Source organism: Phasianus colchicus, chromosome 17 (genome assembly GCF_987193195.1).
Source record: "Phasianus colchicus chromosome 17, bPhaCol1.hap1.1, whole genome shotgun sequence".
Taxonomy (NCBI): Eukaryota; Metazoa; Chordata; class Aves; order Galliformes; family Phasianidae; genus Phasianus; species Phasianus colchicus.
Genome location: NC_143452.1, coordinates 10,490,081 through 10,503,197, shown reverse-complemented (window position 1 = coordinate 10,503,197; position 13,117 = coordinate 10,490,081). Strand labels below are relative to the sequence as shown.

Sequence of the window (13,117 nt, the reverse complement as noted above, 5' to 3'; positions counted from 1 at the left end):
ATGGGGTGCGGGCGCACAGAGGGGACGCGGGCGTGTAGGGGAGGGAGGGCTCCCGCTCCCGCTCCCGCAGCCGGGTGGGAGGAGCGAGCTGTCACTTTTTGGTGCTGGGCAAGCCCAGCATCTCTGTCGCAGGATCACTGCCTGTGCTGCGATGAGTCAGGTTCGGCGCTGCCACGCGTTCCTCCCACCCACCCGAGTCCCGCTGCGTGCCGAGGGATGAGCGCGTGGGAGCTCCGCGGGGCTCGGGGTGCTGAGGGTCCGTGCTGTGCCGAGCGGGAGGCAGCGCTCCCCGGGACACGGGCACGTCCCCGCGCTGCGTCCCACCTCCTCCTGCAGACAATGAGCCCCTGCCCTGCTTCCCGAGTGGCGGCAGAACAAATAAAGCGTGCACCATATGGTGCCAAGCCCCGCTGGAAATGGGGCCAAACCCAGGACGTAGGGGGGTGGCAGCCTCCATTCCCGTGCTGTGAGCTCCAGGTGAGGGCACATTTTGGGTGAGCCTCGCTGAAGCTGCTCCTGCCACCTCCCCCAGCAAGGCACAGCTCAGTTCTGCATTCCAGCCATGGCCTGCGTGTCCCCTCCCCACCGGCATCGCAGCACCAGAGCTGCCCACAGGAGTCCTTTCCCCATAGGGGATGGAGTGGAAAGGTGGGTAACCGCCGGTCCGGCACTGGGTCTGCCACCCTGCTCCCTGCCATGGCACAGCATGTGACCCTGGCAGCTGGGCACCCAGCAGTCTCCCGTATTCTGACAGACCTTCAGTGGGCTTAGCAAACAGTGGCACGCCCTGGGACCCCCCCTTGGCAGAGCTGGGCAATGCCTGTGCTTCCACCCACACGCACCCCATTCCCTCCGCAATGGCCGCAGAGGGAAGCTCTTGGCTGCCCTCCAGGCCGACCTGAATCAAAACTTGGATCTCCTGAAGGTTTTGCAGCCGTGGGGTTTGACTCTCTCCCTTGCTAATGTGAGCGGATCATTTGCACCTGAGTCATGCTGATGAGAATCGAGTAAGTTGTGCAAGCAAAGGAGTTTATTGAATCATACACAAAACTGCTGGGGTGATAGCAATCAGGCAGGGCCAGGAGCAGCATGTGGCCCTTCCCATCGCCCTCCCATCTGAGGGGGCAGTGCAGGGGCTCACAGATCTGCCCCAGCTCCCAGCAAGGCATCAGTCCTGGGGAGCGCTCCGCAGTGATTGCACCTGTGGGCATGAAGCAGACATGAGTTCTGTTGTGTTCTGTTCCGATTTGTTGGCACTCTGTGATTATTGCCAATGTCGCAGGCATTGGGGCGAGCAGGGCTGCCCCGTCCTGCACAGCCTGGCTTCCAGTGAGCCCCACAGATGGTCCCTGCTGTGATGCTGTGATGCTGCCCTGGGTGAGGACACCCATGCTCATCCCAGCCCCAGCTCTCCCCCCCCCCCCGCTGACTTACTGTCCCTCCACTTGTTGATAAACTGAAAAAAAGAAAAAAAAACCCGTACAATGGCTGCATTGAAGTTGTGCGGCTGGGCAAAGAGCGCAGCAGCACCGAGTCAGATGGGGAACCTCAGTGTTATTTCAGATGTGGGAATAGGCTGTGACAAGGGCAACCCACGAGGCATAGGGCCGGGCCTGGCAGGCACAGCGGTGCTGCAGGCAGTGGGTTTGCACCCAGCGCTGTACCCAGAGCCCACGCCTGCAGGAGGTGTGTGCAGGATCGGGCCCGGAGCAATCTGTTCACATAGAAGTGGGCGGTAAATGAATGGGAACAGGAGAACATCCCCCTGCCAGCCCCAAAGCGGGGAGCAGAGCTCTGAGCCGCCGAGAGGCTCAAGCCCTCTGTGCCATTTCATCGCTGCTGCTCTGCGTCGGATTTCCCAGGAGCACTGCAGCCTCGGCCTCATTAATTATGCAAATGAAAAGGTGTTGCCAAGGCGCCGTCCCTAGGTAGGGTCCCCGTGGCCAAGGCCGGCTCTGGAGCTGCTGCCCTTCGCTTGGGCCAGCGAGGTCCGGGAGCACATCAGGCAGGATGGATGTTTGCAATAATTATCCAGTCATCCCCTTCAAGTGTACTGCAGCCATAGCAACAGACAGATGTTCTGTCCCAGCCAGAGTCCGCAGCGAGCTGGGGAGAGAAGCACAAAAATTAACCCGTTGAGGCCCAGTGTGACACAGAATCTGCGTTATCTGGGGACCGGGGTGACCTTTGGCACCCCTGGGAAAATACCAAGAAATCAGGCAAAAAAAACCCCTAACCATTCACCCCTATAAAAAAGGAAATAGTCGCCTCAGTGCCCACTCAGCTGCTGTCTTGCTGGAGCTGGGAGGAAGGAGCAGCATCCCATCCCGCAGGGCTCTCCCAGCACCCAGCCCTGCAGGATGTGCTGCTGCAGCGATGCTCACACTGCAGTGAGCACCCCAGACAGGCAGGGTCATAATGAGGACCATTTTCTGTCAGTTAACAGCTTTGTCTGAGCATTTTGGTGTGAGGAGGTGGGATAGAGGTGAGCTGGAACATGGCTGGCAGATAGTGCCCTGCTGTCCCACAGTGCCCTGACCTCGGAGCACTGCAGGCAAAGCCCCTCCAGATGTCTGCAGCTGCAGCTGCTGCTGCCAGAGCGCACCCACAACGTGGATTTCAGAGGAGGACAATGGGAATGGGGGAGGACAGCTCATGCAGATGCACCTATAGAGGAACAAATGACACCTAGAGGGAAGGAGAGCCGCTCCTCTGGGCTGAGAGCACAAGAACCCACATCCCTGCACTGCTCTGAGCTCACTGTTTCACTTCCCAAACCGCACAACTGTTTTCAATGCACATCATTTCCATGCCACACTGACAATGAGAACTCCCTGCACCTGTCCCCTCCAGCTCTGCTCACACCACGTCCATGCAGCCTTTCCTGGACATCTCCTCCTGGCTGAGGTTTTTCTTCTTTCTCCTAAAGGACGAAGAGGAGAGCAGCAAACGTGCTGACCCTGAGGTGCAGTGCTGTATGCAGAGTGCAGGCAGGTGCCAACTGATGTCCTCACACAGTGCTGGGATGTAACGCAGCACCGAACTGCAGCCCCTGCCTGCTCTGCCCCAGCACCTGGTGGGTCTCTCAGTCCAACCAGAAACTGCTGCACTCCTTCTTCTGCTTTTTTTTCCCCTTCCCTTTTTTTCCTCCTATCATTTTTTTCCCCCATGCTCATCAACTGAGCACTCACACAGTCTGATTCCCAGAGCTCTGAAGCTGGAGCAAGAAGGTGGGAGCAGCGCCTCTTATTCCCACAAATCCCAACTCAGTCTGTAGCTCCCACTCCTCAGCTTGCCTCAGTCCCAGGCAGGAGACACCTAATAATGTTTTGGTGCTGTGACACAGACAGAAATTCAATGGGCTCCAGAAGGAATGTGGGCTCTTTGCGGACTACCCTTAGCAGTTTCAACTTATTATCTGACCTGGATCTAAATTAGGTTTTGATTAAAGTCAGGAATAGTTTCTACTTGGAAAAACCTCAGAGTTGGCACTACTGGAGAATGAGAGCTGCTGTGTGAGGAATGGACCAGCAGTGATGCCCAGTGGGATGCCCCAGGGGTGATCCCAGGGAGCTGCTGCCATGCTTTGTTAGCACCTTCCAAAGCAAAGCATGGATTTACACCACTGGTTCCTACCTAGTTGTCCAATGCAGTGCTGCAGTTCGGTTCTCTTCCCTGTCTCCATTTCCTGACGGTCCACAAACCTCTCCCTCTCCGCACCCACCTCTGCTTTGCGGCTCCCATGAAAGGAAGCTGCCCAGTTGCCCGGGATACTGCTCAGTTGTGACATTTGTTTCAAAATACAATTAATCCCCCTGTGATTATTTGTTCCAAAACATCACGGTGCCCACCTGGCCGGCGCAGCGCAGCGCTGCATGGATCGGGGCCGGGTATGGAGAGCAGCTGTGGGGTCGGAGCAGAGGGGAACGCAGGAAGCGATGGGATATCGCTGTGTTGGATCCATCCATGCACAGTGCTGTGCTGCCCCAGCCCTGATAAACATCAGCACTTCAAAGGAAGGCCAGAGTGCCACGGCGAGGAATGAAGTAGCCACAAAGGAAGCATCTTTCTGGCTCGGTTGGTTTCAGGCTTATCCTCTGCAGCACACATGTTTATCTCTCCTTTTCTTTTCCTGAAGACCTTCCGTGTGTCTCTCCTCCAAATGGGGACCCTCACTCTTCAACCACGAGAAGAGACCTCAAAGATCACACTGCTCACCTCCCCATGCTGCAGAACCCCACTGCAGCCCTTGAGCTCATCTCCCATGTCAGCCAAACCTCCCTCATGTTCCCAGCAGAGTATTTTCTGGGTGTTACAACCGCTAATTCCCGATTCCTTCATTTTTATGTCTCTCCTGGTGAGAGAATGATCATAAACCAACACGACAGCCCACAGCCTGGGGTACCCTGCCTGGCAAAGCTTTACAAAGAGAAGCGATGCCCAGTTCATGTTAATTGGCAGTGAGTGAGGACAACTTTCAGAGCGTGAGCAGCCCCGGACTGGGCGTTACCACGTGTTTGTCTGCAAAGGAGCCCTCAGCAGATCAACAACGGTGTCTGTCATCCAGAACTGAGAGCCTGAATGCCAGCGCCACCAAACACGCTTTTTTTTTTTCCTTTCCCCTTCTATTTTTAAGGACAAGAGTGGCCTCAATTTCATGCGTTATGATCTGGCATGTCATGAGATTACCCATGCAGTGCAAGTTAAAGCCTTGCTGGATCCGTGCTGGACCCAAAGCAGCGAGCTGAGCACTGGGCCCATCTGTGAGGGGTCCTCCCAGAACTCCATGCAGGGTTTAGCAGTTCTCGGGTCCTCCCACGGTCTGAGCCTCCAACGTGCTCCTTCCTGCTCCTGCCATGGCACAGCCCTACCCACACACCGCCCCATCCTGCACTGCTGGAGCCAGCACTGTGCAGCACCTCCCACGGCCGGGAGGCTGTCAATTCATCACTGGGGAAAATAGAATGGGAAAAGGTCCCTGCCCCGAGCCGTGCCCACAGGACGCCCATGTGCTGAGCCCGACCTCGCCTTTGCAAGAAAGTTGGCGACCGATCCCAACCATGCAGAGCATTTTTCTCTTTTCTGCCACTTCCACCCTTCCCCAACTGCTCCTTGCAGCTGTCCCCTGAGAAAGCCGTGCTTCCACGGCTGACCGAGGCTTTAAAGGATGTCCACCTTATTTTTAGTGGTCAGCAAAAATATTGCAGCGTGTGAGCAAGTTCCTCGAGGCACCCTGTGCTACGTGCCTTTGGATAGAAAATCCCAAACTGGGACTTCCTGCACTCCCCCTGTCCCACTCCATCGCCGTCACAGCGGGCTCTGCACAACCTGGATGGCGGCACCGGGAAACGGCTCAAAGCCGACCGGGTAACGGGGTAAAAAGGCTCAACGCGATTCACAACGGCGCATTTCAATCATTAATTTCAGTGCTTCCGTGTGACGGACAGCACCTTGCTGTCACCGCACCGCCTCCAGCGTGGCAAACCCAACCGTCACCTCGGAGATGTGTCGGACGGGTGAGGGGAGTGGGGTGAGGGCAGCAGGCAGCCAAGTGCCCCCGCCTGCACCTCTGTGCCCTTCTCCAGGCTCGCATCTTGCTGCCACCTCCTCTGCTCAGCCGTACTTCTGCTGGCACGGGGCAGGAGCGTGCCACTGCCGCATACTGGCACGGCACACAGGCGTGGCACGGACGGGCAGAGACGGAGCGCGCACCTGGCACCACGAGAAACACGGCCCACGCGTGGCACCGAGTGAGAAATCACCGGGACCGCGCATCCCGTTTGTCCCCGGCGCTGGCGGAGCGCTGCCACCTCCAGAGACCCCCGGGGGGAAAGAAGCGTGCAGGAACGGAGCCGGCGTGCGGGGCCGGGGGACACCGCGGGGCAGCGCCGGGACCGTCCCGCTGCGGCGACCGGCCGGGCCGGTGCGTGCGGTGCAGCGCAGATGAGCGCGGGGCCGCCCCGGAGCGGAGCGCGGCCCCGGGAGCCCCGCGACACCCCCGCGCGGGGCCGGGCTCCGGTCTTTGTCTCCGGCCCCGGGGCTGACAGCGGCGCGCCCGTCCCGGGGGCGGCGGTGCCTCGCTCCGAGCGCCGCGCTCAGCCCGGCCCGGGACCGGCGGCGCGGGGCGGTCCCCGGCTCGTTCCCCGCGGGCAGCGCCAGGCCGCTCCGGCGGGCGGCGGACCCGCGGCCGCCGCTGCCCCGCGGCTCCTCCCCGGCTCTGCGGCTCGGCAGGTGCCCGCCTCCGCCGGCCCGCCCGGCCCCGCCGCGCCCGGCCCGCGGCCCCGCCGCACACGTGCGCCCGCGCCCCGCCGCGCCGCAGCCGGCCCCGGCCCTTTGTCTGGGGCCGACACCTGGCCCCGCGCCCCCGGGCCGGCCCCCGAGCGCCCCCGCCGCCGGCCCCGCCGCGCCGCCTCCGCCGGCCTCGGCCGCCCCCCGGCCCGGCCCCCGGGCGCCCCCTGGGTCCGGCGTCCCGCCGCGGCCGGGCCGGGCCGGGGGGCAGCGCGGGGCAGCGCCGGGGGTGGGCGAGCGCGAGGGCGGGAGGGCCGGGAGCGCAGCGCGTGCCCGCGGCTCCGGGCCGACTGCGGGGAGCACGAGGCCGGGCGGGCGGGGAAGAGAGGGGAGGGGAGGGGAGGGGAAGGGAGCGCGGCTCCGGGCCGGGCGGAGGGCAGTGGGGCACCGCGGCTCCGGGCCGGCCCGTGGGAGGGAGGGGGCCCGGCGGCGGCGGCGGCGGCGGCGGCTGCGGCGGCGCGGCCGCTCTAACAGGTGGGATCCCGCTGAGAGGAGGAGGCGGCCGGAGGGGGCGGAGGAGGCAGGGACGGGCGGGCGGGCGGGCGGAGGGAGGGAGGGGGACGAGCCGGAGCCGCCTGTGATCCTGTGACAGGAGCGGCTGCTGCTGCTGTTGGCGCCGCCGGTGCCTCCCTCCGCCCGGCTCCCGGGTCGCCGTCCGAGCCCCGGAGCTCCCCCGCCGCGGCCCCTCCCGGGCATCGCCCCCGCAGTCCGTCCCGGGCCGCGCAGCGCCGGGGCTCGACGCGCCTCCCCGGCTCCGCCGCACAGCGCGCAGCGCACAGCGCCCGCCGCACACCGCACGCCGCGCCGGGACAGGGCGCGGGGCCGCCGCCGCCGCCGCCGCCGCCACCGGGCGATGCCGAAACCGCCGCTGCTGCTGCGGGGGAGCCGCCCCGGGGACAGCGAGCTGGGGCGGCAGTTCCGGGACTGGTGCCTGCGCACCTATGGGGACTCGGCCAAAACCAAGACGGTGACCCGGAGCAAGTACCAGCGCATCGCCGAGGTGCTGCAGGGGGGATCCGGCTCCGGCAGCGGCTCCGGCGGGGGGGAGAAAGGCAAGTTCCAGTTCTGGGTCCGGTCCAAGGGCTTCCGCCTGGGAAACGGCACCAGGGAGGCGACGAAGATGGGTCAAGTGGTGGTTTATGTGCCGGTGAAAACGGGAACGGTTAGTGCGCTCCGTGCCCGGGGGTCTGTGTCTGTCTGTCTGCCTGTCCGTGTCTGTCTGTCCTCCCCGGGGGTGCGGGTGGGGAAGGGAGGGGGTGGGAGACACACCGGGCGGGCACCCCCGGGGCCCCCGCCCGCGCCGCGCCGGCCCCGTCCCGTCAGCACCGGGCGGCCCAGCCCCGCCGCGCCGCCGGGAGCGCGCATGCCCCATGCGGGGCGCGACGCGGGGCCCGGCCGCTCCCGCAGCCCCCGGGGCTCCGGGCGGCGGCCCCGGGGCAACCGCCGCGCTCCCTCGCCCCTACCCCGCCGGGATGCGGATGGCGAGCGGCGCCCGCCCGGAGCCTCGCACCCCCGCCCCCGTCCCATCCGGCGCAGCCTCCATCCCCGAGCGGGCGGCGGCAGCGGCGGGAGGGGACGGGAGGGGATCGGAAGGAGGAAAGGAGGGGGGAGGGTGGCGGTGCCCCGCGCCCGCCGCCGCCGTGCACCTGCCCCCGCGGGGGGGCGGGGGGGACCGCGCCGCCGCCGCCCGCTGCGGGCTCCTGCCGCCCCCCCGCCCCCCACCCCCCCCTCGCCCCGTCCGATCACGTTCGCCCTGCATTTCCCATCCGCCCCACGGCCGGAGACAGGTTTGCAGTCAAGGGCAGAGCGGCGGCGGGGAGGGGGCGCCGGCAACCTTCCCCCCCCCCCCCCCCCACTCCTCGTCCGCCTCTGCCGCGCCCTGCCCGCCCCGCCGCCGCGGAGCGAAGCGATCCCGGCCCGCTGCGGCTCGCCCGGCCCCGCCGTCCCGCGGCGTTGCCCGCCCCGCGCGGCCGCTGCGGCCGTTGCCCCGGGGGGTGCGGGAGCGGCAGAGCCCGGATTAGGGCTGCCTCCCCCCTCCCCGCGCCCGCCCGTCCCGGGAAACTCCCCCGCCGGAGCCTCATTGTTCGGCGCCCCGCCGGGCTCGGGGCGCACCGGGCCGCCCTCTGCCCCCCGCCCCGCCGCGCCCGGGGCTGCCCCGCTGCCGCCCCATTGTTCCCGTCCCGAGCGCTCCCCTCGGCTCCCCGGCGCGGAGAGAAACGCGCAACTTTCGCGGCCCCCCGGCCCCGCGCGTACGGGGAGCGCCCCGGCCCCGCCGCCCCCGCTGGGACCGGCCCGCAGCTACGGCCGGGCTGCTCCGGGCCGCCGGGCACAGAAGGGCTCCGGGAGAGATTTTTTTTTTTTTTTTTTTTTTTTCCTGTCCCTCCCCTCCTCTCCCCGCTGCTGCTGCTGCTGCTGCTGCCGCTGCTCTAAAGGGTGCAGTGTTTTCTGTGCACACACAGACTCCAGCATTGATGTGGCTGGAGGATGCTTCCATTGAGGGCAGCCCATCTGTGGCAAATGCTTCTAAACGCACTATTTACCTCCCATCTGGTCTGCCTTATTATTGGGGGGAGGGGGAAGGGTCATTATTTCTCCTTTTCCCTTCGTGGTGCTCAGAGGCTCCTTTCTTTCTCCCCTTGCAGCCCCCCTCCCCCATTCCATGCCCCCAAAAAATTCTTGGCGATTTTTTTTTTTTTTTTTTTTTTTTTTGAGCCGTCCTCTCAGCCCTCCTCCGCCGAGCACCGCCGAGAGCCGAACCCCATCCGCACATCCCGTGCTTCCCCAGGGTTCCCCCCACCTCTCCGTCCGCTCCATCCCACACCATCCAAATGCTGCAGAGTCATGGCACCCCAGAGGCCGCGCCGGGCTCCCCCAGCCCCACCACCGGCCAGACATCCCCTCCCCTTTGTCCGTAGCGGAGTCCTTAGGGTCAGGAGCTCCACCAGCCCGCTGCCAGCCTGCTTATTCCCAAAGGGTTCCCGCACAGATGAAGTTTCAGCGAGGAGCGCGTCCAGGCCCCCCGCATCTCCCCCGCCACAGTCCCTGCAGGCTACAGATAGGAGCTACACCCAGGCTCCGTACAGCCAGCCAACAAAAAGCAGGCATGCCCGGGGGGGACGGCTGGATTTATTTCCAAAAGGCGATATCCGTCTTTCCCGCAGCCTGCGTGCTGTACCTGCCCCGAGCTGGGACCGGCAGCGCCGTGCGGAGCCGCTCACGGGCTGCAGGGAGGAGCTGTCAGCGCTCCCCCGAAATCCTCCAGCACTGGGGATGGGGTTGGTTGCTGCCTGTCTCCTCTCCTCTCCTCTCCTCTCCTCTCCTCTCCTCTCCTCTCCTCTCCTCTCCTCTCCTCTCCTCTCCTCTCCTCTCCTCTCCTCTCCTCTCCTCTCCTCTCCTCTCCTCTCCTCTCCTCTCCTCTCCTCTCCTCTCCTCTCCTCTCCTCTCCTCTCCTCTCCTCTCCTCTCCTCTCCCCCACACCCCCAGTGCTGCTCTCTGCAGGGAATCCCGCGCCGGTTTCGGACGGATGCGCTTGCTGGGTTTTGGTTTTGCCTGGAGTGGCTCTCCAATGGAGAGATAACTTAACGGGGATTTTCTTCGGCTGCTGATAATTCGGTGCTCTCCTGGTCTTCAGTGCTTTGGGCTGGTGTTGTGGGTGGATTTCATTTCTTTCATGCATGCAGTCAAATAATTTGAGCTTTTTGCTCGACAGCAAAGCGCGTTCTCTGCTTTAATGTCGTTCTGCTGCTTTCCCCAAATACTCCTGGGCTGGTGTGCTGCGTGCTTTCTCCTGGCCGTGCAGCAACCTGATACCACCCGTCCTGTGCCTGTTCTCCTGCGTACTGCGGGTCCGTCCCACGGTGGAAGGGCTGAGCAGAAATACCCTGGCTGGGGGCAGTGTGGGTGGGGGCACCTTTGGGCTGCTCCAGGAGCTCCGAGGTGCCACAGCCAGAGCAGGAGGAGCTGGAGGAGAGGTGCTGAGGAGCACAATGTGCAGCAGTGGGGATAAGGGCAGGCCCCCAACAGAGCTGGGGCCACTCCTTTGTGGGGGGGGGGGGGGGAGAAGGAAGCAAAAAAAAAAAAGCAAGCAAAAATAATAAGCCCCGCAGCAACCAGGTAGAGCGGCGCCTTTTGGTTTATGCATCTTGAGCTGGCTTGTGTATTTTCAGCGCATCTGTAGCGAAAACATAATTACCGCGTGGTTATTATTTTCTCTCCCGAGGAACTTTCCCTTGCCCTCCTCCAGGCCTCTCATCAGAACAGGCCTAATCAGATTTGGGTGGCTTGAGAGCTGTGACTGTGCGCTGAGAAGGGGGCATCTGCCTTAGGTGGTGGCCGGAGCAGATGGTGGTCTTCTCAAAGAATGCACTGGGAATAGGAGCAGCAGTGCGGACGGATGTCTGGCACAGAGGCTGTTCGGATTTCTTTTTCCCAGATGAACGTCCCAAAGATGCTGGGCGTTTAACACACACAATTAAAAAAGCCCCGCACGGCTGAGGTGCGGCGGTGTGGGACGTGGCTGTCTGACAGCTCAGCTCGGGCTGGGCGCTGCCTGCAGGTCCGGGCACTGAGGCTGTGCTGGGGAGGGCAGCTTTGTGTGGTGTGTGCTGCTGCGGCGTGAACAATGGCTGTCCCAAAGTGCCCAAGGCTGCCGTTGCCTCGCTGCGTGGCGAGCGCTGAGGTGCAGTGCACCCCGTTATCTGCCTGCCCCGTGCTCGGTGGGGGCTCCCCTCATCCCAGCTTTGCTGAGAACTGGGAGAATTTGCTCCTGACAATGTGCTAAAATGCAGTTCCTTATAATCTCTTGTCCCTCCTGTCCAAAGCATTTAGCATCATTCAGGCAGTGCGACAAGGGGCAGGCAGCCCTTCAGCAGCACTGGAGCTCGGTGTGCAGCAGGGCAGGGCCAGCCCCAGACCCCAGCCCGGCTGCAGGAGGGGTCGTGCCCTCTCTCCATCAATGCTGCCCTTCTCGTGCCGTGTGCTGGCATGGCAGCCCATGGTGCAGGCTGGGTGTGAGCGGGGCTGTGGGGAGAGGTGCAAGGAAGCCTCCCACCAGGCTGACCCATGGGGTGCTGTGCAGAGCTTGGGGATTGGGTAGGCTCTGCAGCACTGCCTACAATTTGATGTTGCTTTCTTGCTCGCTGTCTGTCCCCTGCAGAGCTGGCACGAGGTTCTGGAGTTCTTTTAGGCATTAATAAAAGGCTGATGACATTTGTGAGGGTGGGTTGCTATTGTTGTACCAGCGCGGTTCACCTGTGCTGGCTCCCCCAGAACCAGATGTTGGAAATCATTTCACAATTGCACCCAGTGAAATCCATCCATGGAGAGGTAGTGTAGCAGAGAGGAGCGCTGTAGAGAACAGAATGAGACCAAAAAGCAAAATGGATGCAGGCCTTTCACTGGCAGCGGGAAGAGCATCACATGGGACACCGGCTCACCCACCACACAGCACATCCCCAAGTACATTTTAGTTCCCAGAGACAGGGATGCTGTGCTGCTGGAGCGTGCGAAAGCCGTGATGCTGAAAGCTGCAGTGCTCGGCCTCGGGACAGCACAGCACAGTGGCAGAAAGCTCGAGCTGAGAAGCTGGGCATGCTATAAAGATGCTGCTCCAGCAGTTAATAGAGACTACATTTTTCCTGGTGCAAGTACACTTCAGTGCTCATATTCAGTGCCCCCCAAAGCTTCGCAGCTATGACTTCCAAGAACATGAGCCAACAGAAGGTTTTCACTATTGTGAATAACCACTTAGACCTTCTGTGGACTTCACATGATAAAAAAAAAAAAAAAAAAAATTAAGGCTGTTCAGAAGAGCCTCAGACAAGGCAAATGGGCCTAAGGGCATTATCTGCGAAATAGTCTCTTACTTCTCTGGCACAGCCTTACTTAGAGCACGCAGAGCCTTCACCTGCTGTGACAGAGCCCCCCCCGTGCAGGGCAGCACTGGCTTTCCAGGGAGCTGTGCCGATGGCAGGCTGACATTCAGATGTACCCTTAGGAGAGCAGCACAGTGCTGCTGGCTGTGTGGTCCTGTAACCAAACCCAGAGAGTCTCCTGCTGTAGTATTGCTTCCATCTTCAGCCCCATGTTTGCACGGTGCTGGCAGCAGATTTTACCTCCAGTCTGCTGGTGCTGAGGGTGATGCTGCTGACAGTCCTGCATTCTCTGCTGGATGGCCCCAGCCTCTCGCACGGGCCTGAATGAACAGTTCCTAAAAGAATAATAATCTCTCTCCATCCTCTGTGCTGTGCAATCTCCGTGATTCCAGACGCACTGTGGCATTGCTGAGCTGAGAGGAGCTGAGCTCCGGGAGGATCCCTGATATTTTTTCAGTGAACCACTCATATCACTGAAAAAGGGAAAAATAGAAACAGATGAAGCAGAGCTCTGTAAGACCTTGTTAAAAATGGTGCTTAAATGGAAGGGCAGGGAAGGCAGGCCCAGTGAGAAGCTGCTGGGGTTCTTCAGGTTATATCCCATCCCTGCAAATGGCAGAGGCGTGCAGGCACTTGGGGCCTTGCATTAATGAGGAGCTCAGCACTGATGGCAGCAGCAAGATACAGCATGTGTGCAGTGTATAAAGTGTGGGCAAAACAAATGGTGAGGAGGGCACAGAGAGCCATGGGGAGCATCATGGGTGCATCCATTCCCCCCAGCCCTTGTCTGCATTGCTGGGACAGAGCAATACGTATTCATTTATCTTCATAGAATCATAGAATCTTCCTCCAGAGCAAATTAGCAACGACCTTCCCCTAATCTTATATTAGCTGTGCCCACCTCTGAACAACTGGACCAAGATGGGCCAAAGTCACTGCTGAGTTTCAGTGTCTCG

The 13,117-nt window shown here is 62.0% G+C and overlaps 1 protein-coding gene across 1 annotated transcript in view; it reads left to right on the top strand.

Moving 5' to 3' along the window:
- Nucleotides 1-7,117: 7,117 nt before the first annotated feature.
- The window catches only part of NOL4L (nucleolar protein 4 like), a 50,163-nt gene continuing 44,163 nt past the window's right edge, over nucleotides 7,118-13,117 (top strand). Inside the window, exon 1 of the mRNA XM_031588584.2 lies at nucleotides 7,118-7,450. Within this exon, the coding sequence (XP_031444444.1) occupies nucleotides 7,142-7,450 (309 nt within the window). The 5' untranslated portion in view covers nucleotides 7,118-7,141. The remainder of the gene's footprint in view (nucleotides 7,451-13,117) is intronic.